This window comes from Daucus carota, chromosome 1, assembly GCF_001625215.2.
Source record: "Daucus carota subsp. sativus chromosome 1, DH1 v3.0, whole genome shotgun sequence".
In the NCBI taxonomy this organism is placed as follows: domain Eukaryota; kingdom Viridiplantae; phylum Streptophyta; class Magnoliopsida; order Apiales; family Apiaceae; genus Daucus; species Daucus carota.
The window spans coordinates 7,914,881-7,939,922 of NC_030381.2; the positions used below are offsets into that span (position 1 = coordinate 7,914,881).

The following is a 25,042-nucleotide window of genomic DNA, read 5'->3' on the forward strand; positions in this document are numbered from 1 at the left end:
AGAGTAACCCTAATCTGTGTTTATATAGACACAGTTACAAAATCAATCTCTGATTTGATATCCTATAAATCAGCTATGTATTCTATCAATCAAAGATTGCTACTGTTTTCTGTTTAGTTTCCATAGTCAGCAAATCACTCCTCCGCTTCTATCCTTCCTTGAAGTATATCCGCTTCTGAGCTCTTTCCACGTGTAAACTCTGACGAGTCTTGACTATGTAAACTCTGATCAGACTTTATCAAACTCTGATCAGCTTCCAGCTTAAACTCTGATCACTCCTGTTCTAAAACAAACTTTAAGAACATTAGTAATCATCAATTATATCTAACACACACAAATTTGCACACATGATCAACAACCAAAAAAAACAAGAAAGAGAGAAAATGAGTGAGGAGGAAAGAATCAGATCCCAATACTTTTTGTACCCCCAAGCACATGCAACGTCACAAGCCATAAATATGTGTCATGTAGATTTGCATGCCAAGTAAAACTGCTAATAAAATTTTAAACTATACATGGCATTTTATATTCACACATAAGAGGCCCTCTGGGTTGCGAATTGAAATATATGCAAAACATACGAGGCATCGGGTAGAACCTAAATATTTTTTTGGGTCCAGGACGCAACCAACCAAAAAAGAGCAAAGGAAATAAGGGCGCCTTGATCATGGGCTGATCATGGAAGAAAATAAAGAAATGAAGCCCTGATTTAAAGAGAGAAACCCCTAGTTAGGAGTATCAAAGCATCGAGCCCTCAAACCATGCCCTAACTTGAAATCCAAACCTGAGATGAGAGAGATGTGCTGATGAGAGACCAGAGAGACCAGAGCGACGAGAGAGACACGGTGAAAAGAGAGAGAGGCGACTGTGGGGGTGAAAAGAGAGAGAGAGAGACGAGATGTGGGGGTGAAGAGCGAGAGAGGACTGTGTGGAAAATGAGAGATGACTGAGTGTGAGTGGAAAAGGAAGTGAAAAAATGGGGCGGGGTGTTAGTGAAACAAAGTCCCGCTGCTTGTCTGATTTCACCGGGAACCACGCCCGCTTGTTCAAATAAACATATATACATATATTTAGTTTATATTTTATTTTTTTGTTTACATTTTATTTTACTTTTTAAATAAATAAACATATATTTATTATTTAAAATAAAATCATTCACCTATTAAATTATTTAATATTTTATATAATTTTTTATATTTTTAGTTTATATTATTACATAACTTCTATTTTTATTTTTAATACAAGTAATTACTTTTTTCTTTAATTTTAAGTTAAAATATTATTTTCACATTTTAATAGCTTAAGCTAACATATTTGTCTCCATGTTGCACCCTTAAACACTTTCTAACAAAGGCAACATCCCCTTTTTGGCTAAGCTAACATGAAAAATATTATGTTGCGGAAGGGTGAAAGTAGTGTAGCTAAGGTAACATTTTTTAGCAACATTTACAAAGGTCGCGTTGCGATAGGCCTTTTATGGCGTAGTGTGTAGCAGCTGTGCTCTGCTGGCTTCCAGCCGCGGCTGAAGAACCCGGCGAGGCATTATTACCTGCAATTACATTTGGGAAAACATATTTTGGAATTACAAGATGTAGGAGAAGAGGAGTAGCGTTGAGAAGGCGAGTGCTAAGCGGCTGTTGCTTAGCCTGTCGCCGAGCTTCTACCACCTCTTCCCTCTCTTGCGTGGCGGCTCTGCCATCTCACGAGAATAAGACGACATGGAGGGAAGGGAGCACGATGACACGAGGAGAGCTGGTTTGAACAACGGAAGTTGCAGAGAAACGCGCGTGTTAAAGGTGCACCCAAAAACCGAGATCTGGGGTGATGAGCATGCAAGGGGAAGTGAACAGGCAGAAACAATCAGACAAGGGCTAAGGGTTCTCCAGGGGTATATAAGTAATTACACACGATTAAATTGGCTCCCCAAACCCCCCTGTTGCAGTATAATAGATTAGGCTGCAGGAGCATAGTCGTATCCACCACCACCGTCGTTGTCGCCCTCTGTTATCATATCAACAGAATGGTAACTTCTCGTACTGCAGGGCAAAACATATATTCATCTGCTTGCTTTCTGAACCACTGGCTGATAGCTCCAGAACTCTGACTCATATTTGTTCGAGGCGCGGTTGTTTTGTGAATTGAAATGCAGAGGAACGAACTAGTTATATAATGAAATCGGACGGTGTTGAAGTGGCACATACACATAGCACAATTTAGCAACAACAAGAGTGTGGAGAAATGATTACAGAGTGTGTTTAAGCAGATGCTGCAATGTGGTGAAGCCAGCTATGAAATTGAAATAACCAGTCTGCAGCAAATATGTGTAGTGGGAGTATATATTCTGCAGGTAGCATGAAATCCTGGTGAGTGTTACAGCATTTCTGTAGGGCCAGATATAAAGTTTTGTGTGTTAGAACTTGGAACATACATTATTTCTTTTTGTGATTAAAGCGGGTAGACGTAGACATATATAGCTTTTGTGGACTTGATGGTGGTATAATTGGTAATGTTAGTCATGCGTAGCTGCTTGCCCAATTTGCCAGTCCAAATATTATACAGTTCCTGCTGCAAAGTTTTAGGCTAGGCTCCCCCGAATCGGACCAGAATTTTATTTAGCAATAGTTGTAATAAAGTAGTCCAGATTTAATGGAATTTCTGCTGTGTAAAAGGTGTATAACAAATTAAGAACAGTCGCACTTGGCTACTTGAGTACATTAGTGGTAAAATGTAGTGGTTACATCAAACAATTTTAGTGGTTAGGTAAACGGTACGTAAATCTAGTCCCTAATCTAGCTGCCAATTGAATATTTGTTTTGCCATTGCAGATTGTTTCCGGTTAAAGATATTTTTGCAACCTGATATATATTTACCTCTCAACTCTCCTACTAAATTCAGGCCTATGTGGACTACCTGGGCTGCTGCTGCTGCGGAAAAAATAGTGTGGTGCCAGTCTGAAGAATGAAAACAGAAATGATCAATAAGTTTATTATCAGCATTTCATCATTAGCAATGCACACTTGTAGATAGTCTCTTAAAATACAGACAATATCATGTTTTAAGGCGACAAGTAGGAATGGCGATAAGGTGTGTAGCCCTTCCAACAAGTATCCCGAATTCCTCAGTCATGTCAAGTTCTGATAGCTGCATTCCATTAGGGAGATCCCAGTTGAAACAATGCAACAATTGGGCCACCACTAGGCGAACCATAGTGAGACCTAATTGCATCCCAGGACACCCTCTTCTCCCAGAACCGAAGGGAAGAAGTTCAAAATCCCTTCCTCGAAGATCAATATTGTTCCCCAAAAATCTTTCTGGGAGGAACTTCTCTGCATCAGTCCATACCTTAGGGTCTCGACCTATTGCATATACATTGACGACTACTCTTGAATTCTTGGGTATGAAAAATCCTTCAACCATGCAATCCTCTACAGATAGATGCGGGAGTAACAGTGGTGCCACAGGATGAAGCCTCATGGCTTCTTTGACAACCATGTTCAAGTATTCCAAACTCTCCAAATCCGATTCTTTCACCATCTTGTCAAGTCCAACTACTTCTTCTAACTCTTGTTGGACTTTCTTCATTACTCTTGGATGTCTTAGAAGTTCAGAAAGTGTCCATTCAATAGTTGTTGAAGAAGTGTCAGCTGAAGCAGCAAACATGTCCTGAAAAGACCATATATTAAGGAGCAAAACCAAATTATTGACTCCAAAAACACACAGCTTTTGAACTAGTTTAATATAAACATGAATTCAACTCTTACTAACAGATATCTAGATATGCTTTTGCTAATACTTATGGCAATTAGGTGTTGTTAAAAAAAATTGGCAATAGTTTACATCTCTGACAAGTAACATACTCAGTACCATAGCTCAATCTTTAATATGCAGAATCTCAAAATTATATTGATCTGTACTAGCCATTAAAGTCGTAGAAGAGCATTTACCATTAGAATAGCTTTTACGTGGGTGCGATCAAACTCAAATTCTGAATTTCCAGATTTCAAGATACCCAACATGGTATCGACAAAGTCCTTGGTCTGACCATACTCCTTTGGCTGGTCATGCTCATCAACAATCTTTTCCAAAAATTGATCCCATACTTTGGCTATAGCCTTCATTTTCCTAGTTAATCCCTGAAGATCAAGTGCACCAATGTAGGGAAAATAGTCACCGAGGTTAAAAGCCACTGCAATGATCATCCCCTCATGAATTACACCTTTAAATCCTCTTTCATCGAACTCCATGTCCTCAAACTTCTTTCCAAACACCATCTGACAACTGATATCTGAGGTCATGGATGTTATTTTGGTGCTGATATCAACAGCAGCATGTTCTTGAGCTGCATGCTCAAGAATAATTACTAATGCACCGACCTCTTTTTCCCTCATGGCTCGAAAAGAATTGATTTTGAGGTTACTGAGCAATTTCAGGGTGCACAATTTGCGCATGTTTCGCCAATAAGGACCATATGTTGAGAATGACAGATTTCTTTGCTCATAAGAAATGTGCTTAGCAGCTTCAAGAGACGGTCTGCTGGCAAAAATAAGGTCATGGGTCTTGAGAAACTGCTTGGCTGCATCTGGTGATGAGACAATGATGTTGGGGACGAATCCAAAGCGCATTGACATAATAGGGCCATGTTTCTCAGCTAGCTTCTGCAAATCTTGATGAGGGTTTTTACCTAACATATGAAGGTGTCCAATAATTGGTAGGCTTTTTGGCCCTGGCGGTAAATTTCGTTGTGTCCTTTTCTTCAGCCATGTCCAGAGAAGGCAAGCGAGCACTACTGCTACAAGCGTGATCCAAGTCCATGCCATGACTAGTATGCTAAAGACTCTATAAAATGCCACCTTATAATGACAAGTACTTAATTGGCATGTGTTAGTAAATGAAAATTAATAAATACCACAGAAACAAGAGAAAAACTATGTAGAAATAGATGTTTGGAAATGATTATTCTATAGATGGATGATTATAACTATGACATAATTACAAACCAAGCTCAGAATACTGATAATTCCCCAACTTTGGTGAGTATCATGTGTTTGTTTATCTTGATTATGCATTATAAGGTGTTTAATCTACTCTTCTTAAGATATAGGAGTAACAAACATGTTTCATTTGCTCTAGGATTTGAAACCTCAATTAATTAACAAGTCAGTTGTTACTATGTATGATGTACAGGATCTCAGGCCGGCTGAATCATCGATATGTTTATGCAGGAGATACTGTATTTGGCTGCATCTTGTTGGTTTTGTGCAACCTAGAAGCATGCAGAGAAATATGTTGTGGCGGTTGATGTGACTGTTCCATCCGGCAGGTCTGGCTCAAGTACTTGGCATGTTATTGTTGCTTATAGTTATATTGATCAACACCAGTGTCTACAGGTAGTTTCTGCATCTTTTTTAAAGGGAGTGGAAACACGACGTAGGCTACAAGACAGGAAAGATATTTCCTATGCTCTATCCGAGTCCAAGAACAAACATATAGTTATCTATGATCGTCGAGGCATCTTACTTTCTTGTTGTGACATAAACAACAGGGCACTGGATTATAAAAAAAAAATAAAAAATCTCATGGATCTTGAGATAGTACTATGCATTGAAGAAGTGTCACGAGGATTGTAGCTCATAAGCTGGGTCAAAATCTAGATTTTTGTTTAGCCACTGCAGATTGTGACAAATTAAAGACACTGTTGCATCAATGAGATGTGTTGCCTGATATTTACTTCTCAGGTCTTCCACTATATTACAAGTCTGATCAGATCAAGTTTTAGAGATTCTCACAGATGATCAAGTACCCAAGAAACTAATCACTGAGATTAGGGGCAGCTACAAGTTGCATCACCTCTTGAATTAGGCATGGTTACCAACTGTGTCTGTACATAATGCATGTTCTTGGCCTTGCAAATTTTGGTGAAGGCTTTCATTTATTAAATGGAAGTCTTCTCAAATATTCAAGTTTACTTGAATCAAATAGTCTTTTTGCGAGATCAACATGGATGCATGCTGTATTGGGAATGAAAGGTTTTAAACATATGATTTTCTATTTTCATACAAATACTGTCATTTCAAAATAATAATCGATTTGCTTTTTACACGTAATAACACTTAGGAAAAAAAAGTAGAGAAAATAAGGAAAAAGACAATGAGAAAGAATTCAATCGTTGTTCTAAAAGAAAAGTGGACAGTGTTTGCATAACATTGCTCCAATTTTTTTCAAAAAAATTGCTCGAATTATATAGTAAATTTCCTGACAAAAAAATTATATAGTAGTAAATTTTATATAAAAAAAAATATAATCAGTTTTCTTTGAAAAAACGACTTTTATGTCAATTTGCCACTGTTCACTTCTTCTCTTCCCTTTCTCACATTTCTTCAACCCATCTTTCCCAATTAACCCAAAATGTCACTAAATTTCCAGTCTTTATCTCTTCAATCCGCCCAATTTTCACCCCCAAACTTGACACACAGACACCCATTTACACACACATCAAAACCCAGATACACTTTCACCTGTATCTCCATGACCCGACCCGCGAGAAAAACGGGTTACAAGACAGAACTCATGTCTGATTCGGCAGAGTTGGTCAGGACACTACTGAGGAACATTAATGATAAAAGGCCACTGACAACTACCTTGGATAAGTATGTCAAGGTTGTCAGAACTGAACACTGTTTTCTTCTGTTTGAGCAGCTTGGGAAGAGTCAAAAGTGGCTTCAGTGTCTTGAGGTCTGTCTCTTTTATCATACCCTTTTGCTATGTATACAAGTATGTATGTATGTATGTATAGTTTTAGTTAGTATTTTTATGCACTTTCAGGTTCTGGGTATTTTTTGATTTCTTGTTGTTAATATTGTTATAAATTTTGGAAAGGTACATTGTGCTACAATTTGACTGTGGGAATGAAATAACTGCTCGTGATACTAATTTGATTGGTCCTAGTGTTATGTATACTTCTTGGATTGATAAAGTTGGAATCTTGATAATGTATCTTATATGAAGTTGCAAGTCAATGTTGTTGCATAGATTAAGTTCTTGTAGCATTGATCATGTAGGTATTGGTACTGATAGGGGTTATATGTTGCTTGCGTTCTAAGAGCAATTCAAACGTGTTGTGTTAAAATCACATATTCTTGCTTTGATAGTGGGTTCCTTAATAATGTAATTTGTGGTCCTTGCTACTAGCGACATAACCAAATTTATATCGGGTGTTTTGTTTACTGGAGTTGCCAATCTGTTTCGATTCTTCCGAACAAGAGAGGTTTGATGCTTCTGAATTCATGGTATTAAATTCCATTTCCTACTCGCAGTATGCTCTTTATGATCTCAGCTAATGATGATCTCCAGAATAGATGGTTGTTGATAATAAAAGATTTTGTTGGTCTTGTCTTGGATGGATGGATAATTTTTGGACTTATCTTTCCCGTATATAGGTGTTCAGATGGATGCAAAGACAAAGGTGGTATATAGCAGATAATGGAGTCTACTCGAAGTTAATATCTGTAATGGGAAAGAAAGGTCAAACCCGGTTGGCGATGTGGCTTTTCTCTGAGATGCGTAATAGTGGGTGCAGACCTGACACATCTGTTTATAATTCTCTAATCAGTGCCCATCTGAACTCGCGGGATAAATCTAAGGCTTTGGACAAGGCGCTTGGATACCTTGACAAGATGAAGGGAATGGAAAGATGTAAACCAAATATTGTGACATATAATATTTTACTGAGAGCGTCTGCTATGGCAAAAAAGGTAGATCAAGTGGAGGCCTTGCTCAAAGAGCTTAATGATAGTGTCATTACCCCTGATATCTTCACTTATAACGGCATGATGGATGCCTATGGTAAAAATGGAATGATCAGAGAAATGGAGATGATGCTCTCTCGGATGAAGAGTGCCAAGTTGAAGCCCGATATTATCACTTTCAATTTGTTGATCGATTCTTATGGTAGGAAACAAGAATTTGAGAAGATGGAACAAGTATTCAAGAGCTTGTTATGCTCCAAGGAGAGACCAACACTTCCCACATTCAATTCGATGATCACAAACTATGGAAAAGCAAGGCTTAGAGAAAAAGCTGAGTTGGTTTATCAGGAGATGATTGACATGAAATATACACCGAGTTTCATCACAAAGGAATGCCTTATCATAATGTATGGGTATTGTGACTGTGTATCAAAGGCAAGAGAGATATATGATGGGATGGTACAATCTGAAAAAGAGATAAAGATTTCAACTCTGAATGCCATGCTTGAGGTTTATTGCAGAAATAGTTTACCAACAGAAGCAGACGCTCTGTTTGAAAGTGCACGCAGCTCTAGGGTGTGTAGAATAGATTCAACAACCTACAAGCTTCTTTATAAGGCATACACCAAAGCTGACATGAATGAGCTGTTACAAAAATTGCTAAAACACATGGACAAAGACGGTATCGTTCCAAATAAAAGGTTCTTTCTGGATGCTCTTGGTGCTTTTGGGTCTTCAAAAGCAAATTATTCAACAGCAAAACGGTTACCTGCTACGGACAGAAAAGCTCCTCTAAAGCCGGCTACTTATATGAAGGGGTAGTTATAAGTTCTAGTGTTCTACATTGATCAGTAAAATCTTAGACTCTTAGCTAAAAGATTTATGACAGACAATTAAATCTATGAGTTTGTTCCTGAACAAGTTGATTTGGTCTTTGATTAGCTGGTATGCCTACTGACTCTTCCCTAAGTTTGTCATCATAGACATTTGTTCTTCCAATAACTCACTTCTAAATTTGTACATGTTTCCCAGGAATGAGATCAAGTGATCGATACCAAGACACAGTGTTTCATGTTTTCTACAATTCCCATGACAGGTTATGCTTCAGCTACTTGTACTATAGAAGCAGTTTTGAAGGATCTTATCTCTTTGTGATGTATACCTTCAATAAAATTTTATTATGTTCAAGTAATATATTAGGAAGCAATTGAGTTTATACTGTGTGATATTTAAAGTCTTTTCCTGTTATTTTGAAAAAACTCTAGTAACTAGGTAAAATACCAAGATTTATATAAAATTTACGAGTAGCTCTTTTTGATGATGGTTTGTTTGTGTTGGAGGATTTCTTTGAGAATAGGAGTGATAATATGATAAATTTTCCAGCTTCATAATTATGTGCAGATGCTGCTAACTATAAAAACCATAGTTGATGTCTGTTCTGTTGGTTATCTTTTTGAGAATCCTTGTAATATATATGTTCAGTATCATGATACAACTGATTAAACCATACTTGAATGTACTGGCGCCAAGTGTTTCCGATAATTACCACTTATTCTAGAAGGCCCGTGATAACGACTTTCTTACTGTTTGTCTCTGTTTGCAATTAAAAGGTTTCATCTTTTGAGGTATATATACCTGATAATTTCAAGTTCGAACTTTGTATAACATTTCTATGCGCGACTGAAATGACTTAAAAAGCTTGTTTAGCCAAGAGTTATCTTTATATTATGTGAAAATAAGTACCTAACTTAAATCGTAGCCAAACATGCTGTAAGTTAATGGATAATTTTAAAAAAGCTTTTCCTTGAAATAAATATTGAGTCTCTACAGTAAAAAGAAACCACTCTATGTGGCGTAAGCATACAGTTAAAAGGTTATATATTCTGAATTTATCTGTGCATAAGTTATGCTTGGAACACTTCCTCCCTTTTTTGTCAATAACAATTTTACTTTACATTTTTGCAACATCTTCAGTGGATCCTTTTTCTGGAATCACTATTGGAAGATGACATCACTTAAGTAGACTTAAGTAAGTTAATGATTTGATAGTTAGTGCCTAAGCAATGCTGTATCGCAACTTGATACTATGATTCGAACAAGTTGCAGTACAATTCTTGGTCAATTTGTATCCCCAATTTTGAATAGGCTGAATATAGTAGAACCTGCAAGAACCATAAAAGTTATGAGAACAGTCACAATGTACGATATAGATCAAAATGAACAACAGCATTATGTGAAGATAATTGAGGTCTAATTTAATTGCTGTGTTTAAGCAATACATCACTCTTCATCTTAAATATGCTTGTCAGCCATGAATAGCATTAATTATAACTGTTGGAGATTGTTTATATATAGATTTCAAGCCTTAATATTATATTGAAATCATATTAAAAGCCCATAGGATGCATATATAATTCGGCTTATATCTTACTTTTATACTGCATTAGAGATGCTGAAAGTGAAAGAATTGACTTATACATAATAAAGATAAATGTCTTAATCCAGGACCCTTTCAAATCTTACATCTTCACCTAAAAGGATTGGAAATAGATTCTTTGATAATGATAGGGTATTAAGATAACAGTACTTGATTGACACCTCTCCTACTTTGCTCTGCTTCAGTATCCTTTTAGTCTGCTGCCGTCCCATGCTTAATTCTGCTGTACAGATACTCTTGTGTTCTTACCGTATAGCCTTCAATAATTGTTTTTCAAATCATTAATGAAATAAATTAAATACATACTTAGTGAATGCTATTTATATCTATTATACTACCAAGTCTGGTCAAAGATTCTGAATCGGCATATAGGAAAAGCTATTATGTTAATTTGCTGTTTGTGTCTTTAGGAAAATCCCATCACCAAAACAGAGACATATTAAATTGTGTCTGTTTGACTGCCATACATGTCTAATAAAATGAAAGAGTTACTTACTCTATTTAAGTAGATCAGTTTGAGTATCGCAAGTCCAAACCATTTTAGTCATGGACTGGACTTGGCTAGCAATTGCAGTTGTACTTGCTTACCTTCTCCAAACATGGTTGAAGAAAAAAACTATAGGAAGAAACTTACCACCAGGTCCAAGAGGCCTTCCCATATTGGGACACCTCCATCTGTTGAGTAAAAACCCTCACCAAGATTTGCAAAAACTGGCTGAAAAACATGGCCCCATTATGTCAATGCATTTTGGATTTGTTCCAAACATCATTGTGTCGTCACCTCAAGCAGCTGAGCAGTTTCTTAAGACCCATGACCTTAATTTTGCTGGTAGGCCATCTCTTGAGGCTGCTAAGTACATTTCCTATGGCCAAATAAACTTGTCATTTTCAACATATGGTCCCTATTGGCGCAATATGCGCAAGTTGTGTACACTGGATTTGCTCAGTAATCTCAAGATCAATTCTTTTCAAGCTATGAGAAAGGAAGAGCTTGAGCTGTTGGTAGATCATATAAAAATTGCAGCTCGGGAAAGAACTGCTATTGATCTTGGTACCAATGTCTCTTCTATGATCTCAGATATGACGTGTAGGATGATTTTTGGGAAAAGATTCGAGGACAAAGATTTGAAAGGGAGAGGGTTCCAAGCCGTGATTCAAGAGGGAATGCAGCTAGCAGCCGCCTTTAATCTTGGTGACTATTTCCCTTATCTTGGTGTACTTGATCTACAGGGAATGACTAAAAAATTGAAGGCTATAGCAGCACTATTTGATAGTTTTCTGGAAAAAATTCTTGATGAGCATGAACAGTCAAAGGAGGATAAGCAAACCAAGGACTTTGTTGACACCATGTTGGACATCATGAAATCTGGAGAGGCGGAGTTTAAGTTTGATCGTGCCCATGTCAAAGCTACACTACTGGTACTTTACATTTGTATATACAGAATTAGTTTTGCTCTTCTCAAGATTTTTGCATCCTGTTATTGTTAATCCAGATTCCACTGCACGCAAGTCGGTCGGCATAAATGTACATATACATATATATCACAGTTAGTTTCTTAAGACTTAATTTTGCAGGACATGTTTGGTGGTGGAATCGACACTGCTGCAACTGCCATCGAATGGCTATTCTCTGAACTCTTAAGAAATCCACGAGTAATGAAGAAAGTTCAGAAAGAATTGCAAGAAGTAATTGGTCCGGACAAGATGGTGAAGGAATCAGATCTAGAAAGCTTAGAATACTTGGATATGATTATCAAAGAATCCTTTAGGCTTCACCCAGTGGCACCGTTATTACTCCCTCATGAATGCATAGAGGACTGCACCATTGATGGCTTTTATATTCCTAAGAAGTCCCGAATAATTGTGAACACATGGGCTATAGGCCGGGATCCCAAGGTATGGAAAGATGCAGAAACTTTCAACCCAGAAAGATTTGTTGGGAGTACTATAGATCTTCGAGGACGTGATTTCGAACTTCTTCCATTTGGCTCTGGAAGAAGAGGGTGTCCTGGAATACAATTGGGTCTCACTGTGGTGCGTCTAGTGGTAGCTCAATTGTTGCATTGTTTTGATTGGGAACTTCCAAACGGAATGCAGCCATCAGAACTTGACATGACTGAGGAATTCGGGCTCGTTGTTGCAAGGGCTACGCACCTTATGGCCATTCCGACCTGTCGCCTTCACCAAAGCTAGGCGCCAATCAAGTAATACCGCTTGCTATAAACATTCCATCATGTACTTGCTTTTATGTAGTAGTGCATTTAAGTGTCTTGTACACAGGTATCGTAACCCAGAAAAACCTCTATGTACTGAGATGAATATGCATTGAGAGAAATGCTTCCTTTTGTTTTATTACTTTGCCTCAATCATTCATAGCAAGTAGTTTAGTTTTATACTCACCATCAGATTCTTAAATTTAGTTTATATTGTTTCAAGTGCCTAAAAATAGTCACAGAGAGCGACAGCATTCCTACTAGAGCACAAGAGGGAGAGGTCCCTGTATACAAATTTAGTTTATGATATTAGGTGAATGATGTGATTAAAGCTGTAAACGAACCGAACTGTTCGGTAAGTTCGTTCGGTTCGGTTCGTGTTCGAGTTCGGTAAGCTCGTCCGGCAAGCTTACCGAACACGAGTTCGAACAGCACTTTCCGTCCGATAAGCTTAACGAACCGAACCGAACTTTTAAAATGATCGGTTCGTGTTCGGTTCGTTAAGCTCGTGTTCGGTTCGAGTTCGAGAAACTCGTGTTCGTTCGACAATAAATAAAAATATTTATAATATTATATGTAAATATAATATATAATATTATTTAAAAATATATATTGTTCGCGAACAGTTCGTGTTCGGTTCATGTTCGGTTCCGTTCGACATGTTCGCAAACAGTTCGTGTTCGGTTCGGTTCGTTACCGAACCGAGTTCGGACATAAAATTTTGTCCGATAAAATTTTCGAACATTGTTCGGTTCGTTAAGATTTTGTTCGAGTTCGATAAGAGTTCGTCCGAGTTCGTCCGAGTTCGGTTCGCTTACACCTCTAGATGTGATGTTGCTATCAACTGAGCTACAAACCGTAACTCAAGAAATCAAAGAAGGCCCAACTCAAAACGTTTTCAGTCACATCATTATACTCTTAAAAATTTTCATTCATGTCACTAACCGTTACACTCTGTTAAAAATTTGACGTAAAGCTGACTAGGCGTCGTGACTTGTCTTAAATAAATCCACCGTGGCATGTACAGTCAGCTCAAACGGCATTTTGGTCACTCAACTGACTACAAACTTGCAATCGGATTATCAAACTTAAAAAACTTTCATTTAGGTCACTCAATAAAATATCCGTTAAATATTGAAAAATGAAATAGAACCACAATGTCCAAAAGATATATAAAATGGCAATAGATTAATAAGTATGAAGTTTTTGTATGTCACTTTCATCAATTATTTCACTCACAAAAATTGCCATTTAATATATCTTTTGGTCATTGTGGAAAAATCCGTAAAAAATTTAATGAGTTTTTTCAAAATGACCTTATAAGATATGTCAAAAGATAAGAGATAAATAAAGATTAAGTTTTTGTGAGTGAAACTATTGATTTTATGTGTGTGTATTTGTTTTATTTGTTAATAAGTTTCGAAATTTTTAAGAGAGAAAAAAAGGTGCTACATGATAGCTTTTAATTCTTCTTTTTTTCAATTTTTAACGGATATTATGATAAGTGACCTAAATGAAAGTTTTTTGAGTTTGATGACCTGATTACAAGTTTGTAGTCAGTTGAGTGACCTAAATGCTGATTCAACTGACTATACATGCCACAGTGGATTTATTTAAGCCAAATCATGACTGCTTAGTCAGCTTTCCGTCAAATTTTTAACAGAGTGTAACGGCTAGTGACTTGAATGAAAGTTTTTAAGAGTATAATAATGTGACTCAAAACTTTTTAAGTTGGATGACCCAATTACAAGTTTTCAGTCATTTGAATGACCAAAACGCTATTTAACCCCTCATATTTATGTGTTAGAACTTAAGCATCCCACAAATTTTATGTGAATTTGACATGCATTATTATTCAATGAGCTTGTACCCATTAATTTTTGCCAAAAGTGTTTTAGGTACTTATACTTATTTTCTTGGCACTTCACCTTCCTAACTTCAAATTGCCTTCGGCTTGCATCCAAAAACGTTTTTCCGTTGAAATAAATTATATTTTGTTAAAATATAATTGATTATATTCTAATTTACTAGTTTATATTTAAAAAATAAATTTTACTTGGCAAAAAAGAGAGTAAATTTTGACACTACAATAATATCAAAAAACTAATAGATCTAATTATGCTAATAAACTAACTTTATAATTATATTATTATATTATTCGATGAGCATCAAGTAAAAAAAAGATATTCACATACAATTTTTTTTATAAGCTATTTTATCAAGGGTTATGAATTTATAAATATATGATTTTTTTTACTATTTTTATATTATGTCCAGCCAATATCATTAAAGCACAATGTCTTACAGGTAGGGATGGCAAAATAATCCGATCCGACGGATACCCGATCCGAAACCCGAATTTTTGGATATACCGAACCCGAATTTTTGGATTTGGATTTGGATATGGATTTGATTTTTGTACCCGAAATTTTTTGGATTTGGATATGGATATGACCTCTACCGATCCGAAACCCGATCCGAAACCCGAAATCCTATCCGAACCCGATCCGAACCCGAAACCCGAAAAAAACCCGAATATTATATATATATTATAAATAATTTAATATGAATGTGTGTGTGTGTCTATATATATAACATATTTATATTTAATTATTTGGATGAATGTAATATAATACTCTCAATATCAATAGACTAGGTTAAAGGAATAAGGATTTCTATTTAAGACAAATACTTCATTAATAATATATTGTATAAAATATATTGTATATTGGTAATAATGAAAATTAATATGGTTTAAGTTTATATTATTCTAATTTAAACCAATAAAATCCAATCCAATAATCTTAATTTTGAAAAAAAAATACTTAATTATCATAGTTCAGACAGGTTTATAATTTTTAATTTTTTTTTTAAGATATTCGGTTGAAACCCAAATCCGATCCGAAACCCGAAAAAACCCGACGGATTGGATTTGGATTTTACATTTTAATATCCAAACCCGAACCCGATCCGATCCGAAATATAACGGATTGGATATGGATTTCATGAAACCCGACCCGATCCGACCCGATTGCCATCCCTACTTACAGGTTCAACGAATATTACATAATGTCCAATTTAGCAAACAATTATAGTCAGCCCCATTAGGCTAAAAACTTAGTTGGCATACCAAAAACGACATATATAGCAATCTCTTTAAAAATCCACACTCCAGTCATACTCACTCATTGTCTATAATTATAGCCTCTTGTCTATAATTACAGACAACCTTCTACGGATATCGATCGACTATATGCCTGTAAAAGATTTGTAAAAAGATTACACATCACTTATTATTATGTTAAAGTGATATGTTCTATTTAAAATAATCTAAAATATTAATAATATATTATTTTTAATTTTTTTTGTCGTACATATTATTTTTAAATTAAAACCAACTAATATAGCTTAATACCATTGAAGCAAAATGTCTTAGAATATCTTGAATGAGGATGACTATAATCGTTGGTTAAATGGAACTTGCAAGACACTATGCTGAACCTGAAAAACATTGTGCCATCAATGGTATTGACTATATTGGTCGGTTATAATTTAAAAATAGTATGTTATTAATATTTTAGATTGTTAAAATAGGATATATCAATACAGAAATAAATAATGTGTAATCTTCCTACAGATTTTTTAGAGGCCCGTAGAGTTTTGACAAATATAGTTATCCAAATTAGGTTGACTAAAATTATAGATAATTTTCATTTATGAATTATGATATGCCAACTAAACTTTTAACTAGGGCTCTTCATGGTTGGATGAAAGGCATATGTTAAGCCTATTTGTAATTAAGAGGAATCAACTCAACTCTGATAAGAAAGCAAGAAAATAGCAAGTACTGTTAACTGGAATCCGTTCGAAGAACGTCAAATGATTTATTGAAGATTTTATGTCAGAAGAATTTCAGGATGCTGCTGCAAACCACTGGAAGAAGTTCATTAATATGATCAAGCCTCAGTGTACAAATAATCTTTTGTAGCACGTCCAGAAGATCAGAAGGTATAAAGTTTAAATACTTTATTTATTCAGAAGATTCCATATTGTGTCAACAAATGAAGATGAACTAAGAAGACGAAGAATCGACGAACAAGCCACCGCCTAATTGTTTAATTGACAAGGAATATTTAATTCAGCTAGTTACAGATGAACCAGACAGTACATTTGTGTATCAGCTCATCCAGTTAAATATTCTGAGTCAAGAGAAGGTGGTCGTTCAATCAAGTCGAAGATCATAATTATTTAAAGAAGACTGAAGACTCTGCTGAAGAAGGAAAAGGATAATTAATTATCTAATTAATTATTTCACTTCTCAAAATAATTATATTGGATGTGTAATTTATTTATTAAATTAATTCTATCTCGAATTAATTTAATTTATGAATTTATGCATTTAAAATAATTAAGTGAATATTAATTGGTTAATTAATTAAAGGGAAAATGGATTGTCTACTTGAAATACACAAGGAAAGACAATCTATTTGATTGTCTAGTTGAAAAACAAGAAGGAAAGACAATCTAGTTGATTGTCTAAGTGTTAAAACACAAGGAAAGACAATCCAAGGCTTTGTCTTGCTAAAACATGCAAGGTAAGACAATCCAGTGGATTGTCTTGCTGTTTTAAGCAAGGTAAGACAATCCAAAGGATTGTCTTACCGACTGTTGCCTTCACACAACACGGCAAGACAATCTCCTAGATTGTCTTACCGCATTTCTTCCCCTTCCTTTACACGGGAAGACAATCCTTGTGATTGTCTTACCGATTGTTTCAATTGTCTTGCCTTGGTAGCTTGCAAGACAATCCTTGTGATTGTCTTGCCGATTGTAGAACAGTAAGACAATCTCCCAGATTGTCTTACCGCACTTCTCAATTGTCTTACCGACCCCTAGATTGTCTTGCCCACGGATTTCATTGTCTTACTAGTTGTAGACAATTAATTTAATTGTCTTACAAGCTCTAAAATAGCAAGACAAAGTGCCAAATTGTCTTAGCAAGCTAGGGATTGTCTTTGCCACCATTGTCTTACTAGTTCAAGGGTTTTGCCTATAAATATGGCTCTCCCCCCTTCATTTATTCTTGTTCAAAGTATTGTAAAGCTTTCAAGTTGTGCTAAACTTGCTATTCGTTAAATCCACAGTTTACTGTGCTTTGATCATTCGGTTGTTTTGTTCCGCTGAGTTAGAATACTTTCTGTCAAATTTATTCTACGAACTAGTGGACATTAAAACGAACCATATTAATTATATAACGACTTAAAACATTGTTATATTAATTAATCTTAATCTGATTAACAAGTTACATTCCAATCAGATTTATTCCGCCGCGATTATTTTTAAGTGACGATTGTATTAAACCCCCCCCCCTTCTACAATCGTTCCAGGACCTAACAATTGGCATCAGAGCGGTTGATACCATTTTACCGTATCAGATCCTATACACACTCTGTAACGTCCAAATATTTTTTATTCGAATTAATTTTATTCCAAAAATTAATTTTGATTAAAAATATTTTTCTTTCAAAAATCCAAATCTCATCCAAACACTATTCACTTCAAATCCAAATATTTTAATTCGAATTAATTTTTTTTTAAATTAATTTTGATTTAAAATATTTTTCATTCAAAAATCCATTTCTCATCCAAACACTATTCACTTTAAATCCTTAAAAAATGAGTACCCAAAAGATTAGTAGCATTAAAATCCCACCGTTCAGCCAAGAACACTTTGGCCTATGGAAAAGGCACATGTTCCTATTCCTCCGAACAGCGAACAGAAAATACATCGGGATTTTGGACAAAGGTGTTACTACTCCGATGAATGTCATATTAGCACACGAAGAGGATGGTGTGTTAATACCTCATCAGGTCATTCCGAAAGAACTTTCTGAGTACACAGATGAAGAGAGTGAACAGATGAACTTAGATGACGCTCTTCAACTAATATTGGTTGAATCTCTAAATCCAGTAATGTACAATGCTGTTGTAAATTGTACGAACGCCAAGCAAATCTGGGATACATTAGAGATTATCAATGAAGGCTCAGAGGAAGTTAGGGAAAACAAGAAAGAGATACTGATGGCTCAGTATGAACAGTTTGGTTCCCATCCCGGTGAAGGGATTTCAGAAGTATTTATCAGACTTAATAATTTGATAAATAATTTAAATCTGAATGGGAAATTCTACGACAAGAAAGAGGTCAACATGAAGTTTCTCTTAACCCTTCCCGAACATCTGGAACACAGAATCACTGCCATCAGGGAAAGCAGAGATCTGAATGAGATTTCTCTGGAAAGACTCTACGGAGTTTTGAAAACTTATGAACTGGAGCAAGTTCAGAGTAAACAGAGATATGGCTGGGGTAAAACACAGAACCATTCGAGAGCTCTAGTTGTTGAGTCACCTGCACCGGAAGAAAAGAAGGATGTTGTTGTTCCTTCTAAAACCACTCAGGAATTTGTTGTACCTGAGATGGGTCAGACTGCCTCTTCCAGTGGTGACGAAGAGTTCTATACAATGGAAGAGCTAGAACAGTTAGAAGATCAATCTCTATCACTGTTTGCCAAGAAATTTGGAAACATGAGATTCAAGAAGAACCCCTCCTACAAGTACAAACCTACTGTGAACAGGTTTCAGAAAGGAGGTTATTCATCTTCTACGAGCAAAGGAGGATACAAGACTGGGATGGTCGATAGAAGCAAGTTCAAATGCTTCAACTGTGGTGAACCGGGACACTTTGCAACTGAATGCAAACAACCCAAGGTTCAAGGAAAGAGAAAGGATTCGTACGACGAGCTGAAGCAGAAGTATGATGCACTAGTGAGAAAGCATCAGGGTACTTCTGGAAGTCAAAGTTTCAAGAGCAAGTCTTATCTGGCAGAAGGGAAAAGCTGGGATGATACAGACAGTGATGAAGAAGAGCAGATAGGGAATGTTGCTCTCATGGCTAATGCTGGATCATCTTCACCTCCTCCTGCTGGAAGCTTTCAGGTAGATCCTACATGCCCTAAACTTTTTATGCAATTAGGACTTGAAAGAGATGATGCTATTAAAAAGATGAAAGCTGCCAATCTTAAAGTTGATACTTTAGTCTTAGAAATTCATGCTTATAAGATGAATGAGATGAAAGTATTAAAACCTAAAATAGAACAATTGACTATGGATTTAGGATTACAATGTGCTAAAGTCAAAGTTCTAGAGAAAGGTGAGATTGCTTTAAGACTTCAGCTAGACGAAGAGAAAGTGAAATGTAAAGCCTTTAAGGATGCCTCCATGATAGTCAAAGAACTTAATGATAAACAAGAGATCAAGAGAACTGTTGGAATAGGTTTTGACTATAACAAATCTGTAGGTAAGGCTAGTAACATTACTCCTTTTAAGAAGAGTGCTGAGGAGAGAGGGATTCCTTTTGTTTTGAAAGATTCCCCTAAACCTTTGTTTAAAACCTCAGAAGCTGAACCTCTTTTAGAGACTCCTGTTGTCATTAGATATGAACTCAAACAGGAAGACCTTAAATTGAAAGAGAGTAATGAGAAGAGAGATGAGATCCTGACATCACTGAAACCAATCAAAGTGAAAGGCAATGTTAGGTTGCCTAAAGCTGGTTTAGGTGTCAACTCTGAGAGAACTAAATTCAACAAGCCTAATAATTTTGTGAATAGTAAGAACAAGAACAATAGATGTCATTCTACTGAAAACTTTAAATCTGATAACAAGGTTAGAGTAGAATCTATTGATGTTCCTACTACTATGACTGATACTCCTGTTGTTTCTGCTTTTGATGCATGTCATAAATCTTGTAGTGTTGATAATTGTATGACTTGTGCTTTCAATTTGATGTCTGCTTATTTTAAAAATTTGCATGCTAAAAATGAAAACACATCACCTAGACAACACACAAACAACAAGCATGCTAGATCAAAGACTGCTAGTCCTACTAGTGTTAGGAAGGAGACTTATGTTCCGAAGCCTAAAACCAAGGTTTATAAGGCTGTTGTTAAGGAAGTAAGTTCAGTCAAATCGGAACCAAGTATCAGTCCAAGAGGCTCTGTTGTTACACCTGATAGAAATCAGTTCTTTAAGTTTGCTGGACCCAATCAAGTGTGGGTCCCAAAGAATGTTTAATCAATTTGTCTTTTGCAGGGTGCCAGTGGAATTGTTCGTGTTACCTGGGTGCTTGACAGTGGAGCGTCAATGCACATGACTGGCAATAAATCCCTGCTGGAAGACATAAGAGAAGGAGCTGGCCCTACAGTCAGTTTTGCTGATAATAGCAAAGGTCGTACTGTGGGATATGGCAAGTACAAAATTGGAAGAATCATCATAGAGGATGTTGCTTTAGTTGAAGGACTTCAACATAATCTCCTGAGTGTCAGTCAGTTTTGTGACAAAGGATATTATGTTCACTTTGAAAAGGAGATATGTATCATCAAACATATCAAGGATAAGCGTCCTTCACTATGTGGCGTAAGGAAAGGCAACATATACGTAGCTGATTTATCTTCAGGACCAGGAAACGAAGTTCACTGTTTCTACGCTAAAGCGTCTACTGAAGATAGTTGGTTATGGCATAAGAAACTCTCACACCTCAACTTCAAAACCATGAACTCTCTAGTCAAGAGAGATCTAGTGAGAGGTTTGCCTTCCTTGGAATTCTCAACTGATGATCTCTGTGAAGCTTGTCAGAAAGGAAAAGCAAAGAGAGCATCTCACAAAGGCAAGACCATCAATACCATTACAGATCCACTTCATTTATTGCATATGGATTTGTTTGGCCCTGTGAATGTTGCATCCATTGATGGAGGAAGATATGCCTTGGTTATTGTGGATGACTTCTCTAAATTTACTTGGGTTTATTTCCTTACTTCTAAGGATGAAACCCCGATGACAGTGATTGATCATATAAAGTCAGTTGAATTGGATAAAGGTGTGCCAGTCAAAGCTGTAAGGTCAGACAATGGCACAGAATTCAAGAATCAAACTCTAATCAACTTTTACTCTGAAAAGGGAATTAGAAGGCAGTATTCAGCACCAAGGACTCCTCAGCAGAATGGAGTCGTCGAAAGAAAGAATCGTACATTGATTGAAGCTGCAAGGACAATGATTGCTGAAGCAAAGCTTCCTCTGTACTTTTGGGCTGAAGCTGTGTCTACTGCCTGCTATACCCAGAATAGAACTTTGATCAACAAGGATCATATGAAAACTCCATTTCATCTGTATAACAACAAGAAACCTTATGTCAAACATCTTCATGTCTTTGGAGCCAAGTGTTATGTTCTCAAGGATGGTGAAGAGAACTTGAACAAGTTTGAGCCAAAGGCATCTGAAACAATTTTTGTTGGTTATACAAATAATGCTTATAGAGTTTTTGTAATTGATACTCTGTCAGTGAAAGTTAGTGTCAATGTAACATTTGATGACACTAAACTACCAAGTTTACAATCTGCTGATCCATCTGAATCACTGAAGTTTGACAACTATCCAGATTCTGATTCAGATGATGATGTGCCACCTGAGGTTGCAACAGGTGATGACAACAATGATAATGATCCAGGCAATGGTGGAGGAAATGGCAATAATGCTGGAGATTCCACTGATGCTAGTGGTGGATCATCAAGTCATCCTGGCAACAACTCAGGGGGAGCTGGTGGATCAACTAGTCATACACATCAGCTTACTGACAATACAGCTGAATCATCAAGGACACAACTTCCAAGGGAAAGGATTTGGAGCAGAGATCATCCCTTTGATCTTATAATTGGTGATCCTGATGTTGGTGTAAGAACTAGAAGTGCTACGACAAATGAATGTTTATTCTCTGGTTTTCTATCACAATTAGAACCAAAGAAAATAGATGAAGCACTTGCTGATCCTGATTGGGTTCTTGCCATGCAAGAAGAACTCAATCAATTTGAGAGACAAGAGGTCTGGGCCCTGGTTCCAAGGCCAAAAGGAAAGTCTACAATTGGAGCTAGATGGGTCTTTCGTAACAAGTTAGATAGTGATGGCATTGTTGTAAGAAACAAAGCCAGACTGGTCGCAAAAGGTTATTCTCAAGAAGAAGGAATTGATTACGATGAAACCTATGCTCCAGTTGCTCGTCTTGAAGCCATCAGAATATTCCTTGCATTTGCTGCACATTCCAACTTCAAGGTTTATCAGATGGATGTGAAAAGTGCATTTCTGAATGGAAAGCTAGAAGAAGAAGTATATCTGGAACAGCCCCCTGGCTTTGAAAATCCAGAATTTGCTGATTTTGTTTACTTCTTATTCAAAGCTGTCTATGGGCTCAAGCAGTCACCAAGGACATGGTATGACACTCTCTCTGAGTTTTTAATTGAAAACAATTTCACTAGAGGTGTCATAGACAAAACTCTCTTTTACAAATTGCATGATAATAATATGATATTTGTTCAAATATATGTTGATGATATTATATTTGGTTCTACTAACGATAACTTGTGCAAGAGATTTGCTAAGTTAATGCAGAGCAATTATGAAATGAGTATGATGGGTGAGCTGTCCTACTTTCTTGGTCTTCAAGTAAGCCAAAAGGAAGATGGCATCTTCATTTGCCAGTCAAAGTATGTCAGAGATCTTCTGCGAAAGTACAATCTAGAAGACTCTTCTCCGGCAAAGACACCCATGGCCACTGCCACAAAGCTTGACCATGATAAATCTGGTAAGAAAGTTGATATCTCAAGCTATCGAGGTATGATTGGCTCTTTACTCTATCTCACTGCTAGTAGACCAGATATTATGTTTGCAACATGTTTGTGTGCTAGGTTCCAAGCTGATCCTAAAGAATCACATCTTATAGCCGTCAAAAGAATCTTTAGATATCTTAAGGGTACACCTGGTTTAGGTATTTGGTACCCTAAGAATACTGGTTTTGACTTAACCGGCTATACAGATTCTGATTATGCAGGATGCAGGATTGATAGGAAAAGTACGTCTGGAAGCTGTCAATTTCTAGGACGTCGGTTGGTTTCCTGGTACAGCAAGAAGCAGCATTCAGTGTCTACTTCTACTGCTGAAGCTGAGTACATAGCTGCTGGAAGCTGCTGTGCTCAGATACTGTGGATCAGAAACCAATTGAATGATTATGGGATTTCTGTCGACAAAATTCCAATATTTTGTGACAACACAAGTGCCATAGCCATTTCCAACAATCCGGTTCAACATTCCAGAACCAAGCACATAGATATCAGGTATCATTTTATTCGAGAACATGTCATGAATGGTACAGTGGTGTTACATTTTGTACCCACGGCTGATCAAATCGCTGACATCTTCACTAAACCACTTGATGAATCCACTTTCTCTAAGTTGGTTTGTGAACTAGGGATGTTAAATATGACATGATTCTCATTGTATATATTTTTAATATGCTTTATATATTTTTATATAATTTTATGAATTTTCCGTGTATTTATAGGTATTTTATTAGATTTTATATGATTGTCTGTATATTATTTGATAATTATCTGTGTAATTATGCATGTTTATATGTTTACCTGTAATTTTCTAAATGCCTGATTACTCCCCTGTATTATTCTTTAAGCATTTAGATAATTATTTGTATTTATTTTGTATTTTTCAAAATTAATTAAGCATAAATATTTGAATTTAAGGTAATTCATTTTTATGAATTGAAGTTAAGTTCATAAGTATTTATATTTAATTAAAGTTGAATTTTGCAAAATATATGTGTAATATATAATATTGTTTTCATATTAGATTTTTGATTTTAATTGCAAAATAGTTTATCTCCTTAAAGAAATCGAAAATCATATTTTATATATTTATTTCTATTTTAAGTTTGTTGCATGCTTGTAAAGTATTTCTGATTGGTATCTATGTTGTGAAACTAATATTGTGAATATTTATGTGATTTGTAAATATTCAAGTAATTGACGGTTGCAATAACTTTGTCGTCCATATCAGGGATAGACATTGGAATTGCTGGTTCTTTATTGAACCAAGTGCCTTCATAGGCATCTGAGGGAAACTTGGACACGTTGCCATCTAAAACGTCCTTGTCTACCCTCCCGGAAGGAACATTTCCGGATCCCCAAAGGGATCTTTCACCCTTGAAGGTGAAAGGCAATCTACTCTGGTAGAGGATTCTTCTAAGGATCAAGTGCCTTAACAGGTATCTGAGGGAAACATAGGTTTCATGCCATTGAAAGGCCTATTGTCTACCCTCCCAGAATCAAACTCTGGATCCTTTAAAGGATTTACTATTCTCTGAAAGTAGTTGGCAACTTGTGGACTATGACTTGGATTTATCCGACGAGTCTAACGAGGACTAGGAATTACGAACTCCTATTGCACCACCAATGACCTTCCATGAGGAGGCAAAGGTGATCTTAATTGCAGGTACATCACACTTTGGAAGCTCAGGATTTGTGTGGAGTGAAACACTTACAGAACTTGTGAGTGACACCTTTACCCATAAACTGAGAGATATTTTGAGTGTCGAGTGATACACCTGCAGAATGTTTTAGTGAGACACCCACTGTTTACCAAATTTAAACCTTATTGTTCAAAGTTTTATCTATGTGGATGCTTACTATGGTCAGTTTTTCAAAACATGTTAAATGAAAACTTTTCTGATTACACTTTCTTTTATGATCAGGAGC

The 25,042-nt window shown here is 36.3% G+C and overlaps 2 protein-coding genes across 4 annotated transcripts; one reads left to right on the forward strand and one right to left on the reverse strand.

Annotated features, from left to right (window-relative positions):
* Window positions 1-3,029: 3,029 nt before the first annotated feature.
* On the reverse strand, window positions 3,030-5,079 carry LOC108217457 (cytochrome P450 71AU50). Its single transcript, XM_017390290.2, has 2 exons — window positions 3,945-5,079; window positions 3,030-3,663 (listed from the first exon to the last, which is right to left on the reverse strand). Exons 1-2 carry the CDS (start codon window positions 4,815-4,817, stop codon window positions 3,049-3,051), a joined length of 1,488 nt encoding a protein of 495 aa, XP_017245779.1. The 5' UTR covers window positions 4,818-5,079; the 3' UTR covers window positions 3,030-3,048.
* A 1,222-nt stretch (window positions 5,080-6,301) lies between these two features.
* On the forward strand, window positions 6,302-12,534 carry LOC108204886 (cytochrome P450 71AU50). Of its 3 annotated transcripts, XR_001803864.2 has the most exons (4): window positions 6,302-6,732; window positions 7,437-8,690; window positions 8,778-8,841; window positions 11,261-11,398. XR_001803864.2 is itself a non-coding variant. In XM_017374546.2 (3 exons), exons 2-3 carry the CDS (start codon window positions 10,729-10,731, stop codon window positions 12,373-12,375), a joined length of 1,491 nt encoding a protein of 496 aa, XP_017230035.1. In that variant the 5' UTR covers window positions 8,575-8,690; window positions 8,778-10,728; the 3' UTR covers window positions 12,376-12,534. The 3 variants fall into 3 exon arrangements, 1 of the variants encoding a protein (XP_017230035.1); XR_001803863.2 differs by lacking the exon at window positions 11,261-11,398 and having other exon boundaries at window positions 8,778-9,066; XM_017374546.2 differs by lacking the exon at window positions 6,302-6,732 and adding an exon at window positions 11,758-12,534 and having other exon boundaries at window positions 8,575-8,690; window positions 8,778-11,601.
* Window positions 12,535-25,042: the final 12,508 nt, after the last annotated feature.

Coding starts and splice junctions, on each gene's coding strand:
- LOC108204886 (XM_017374546.2), top strand. CDS start 10,729: ATGGACTGGACTTGGCTAGCAATTGCAGTTGTACTTGCTTACCTTCTC. Junction 11,602..11,757: donor ATGTCAAAGCTACACTACTG/GTACTTTACATT, acceptor TTAATTTTGCAG/GACATGTTTGGTGGTGGAAT.
- LOC108217457 (XM_017390290.2), bottom strand. CDS start 4,817: ATGGCATGGACTTGGATCACGCTTGTAGCAGTAGTGCTCGCTTGCCTT. Junction 3,664..3,944: donor ACGTAAAAGCTATTCTAATG/GTAAATGCTCTT, acceptor TGGTCTTTTCAG/GACATGTTTGCTGCTTCAGC.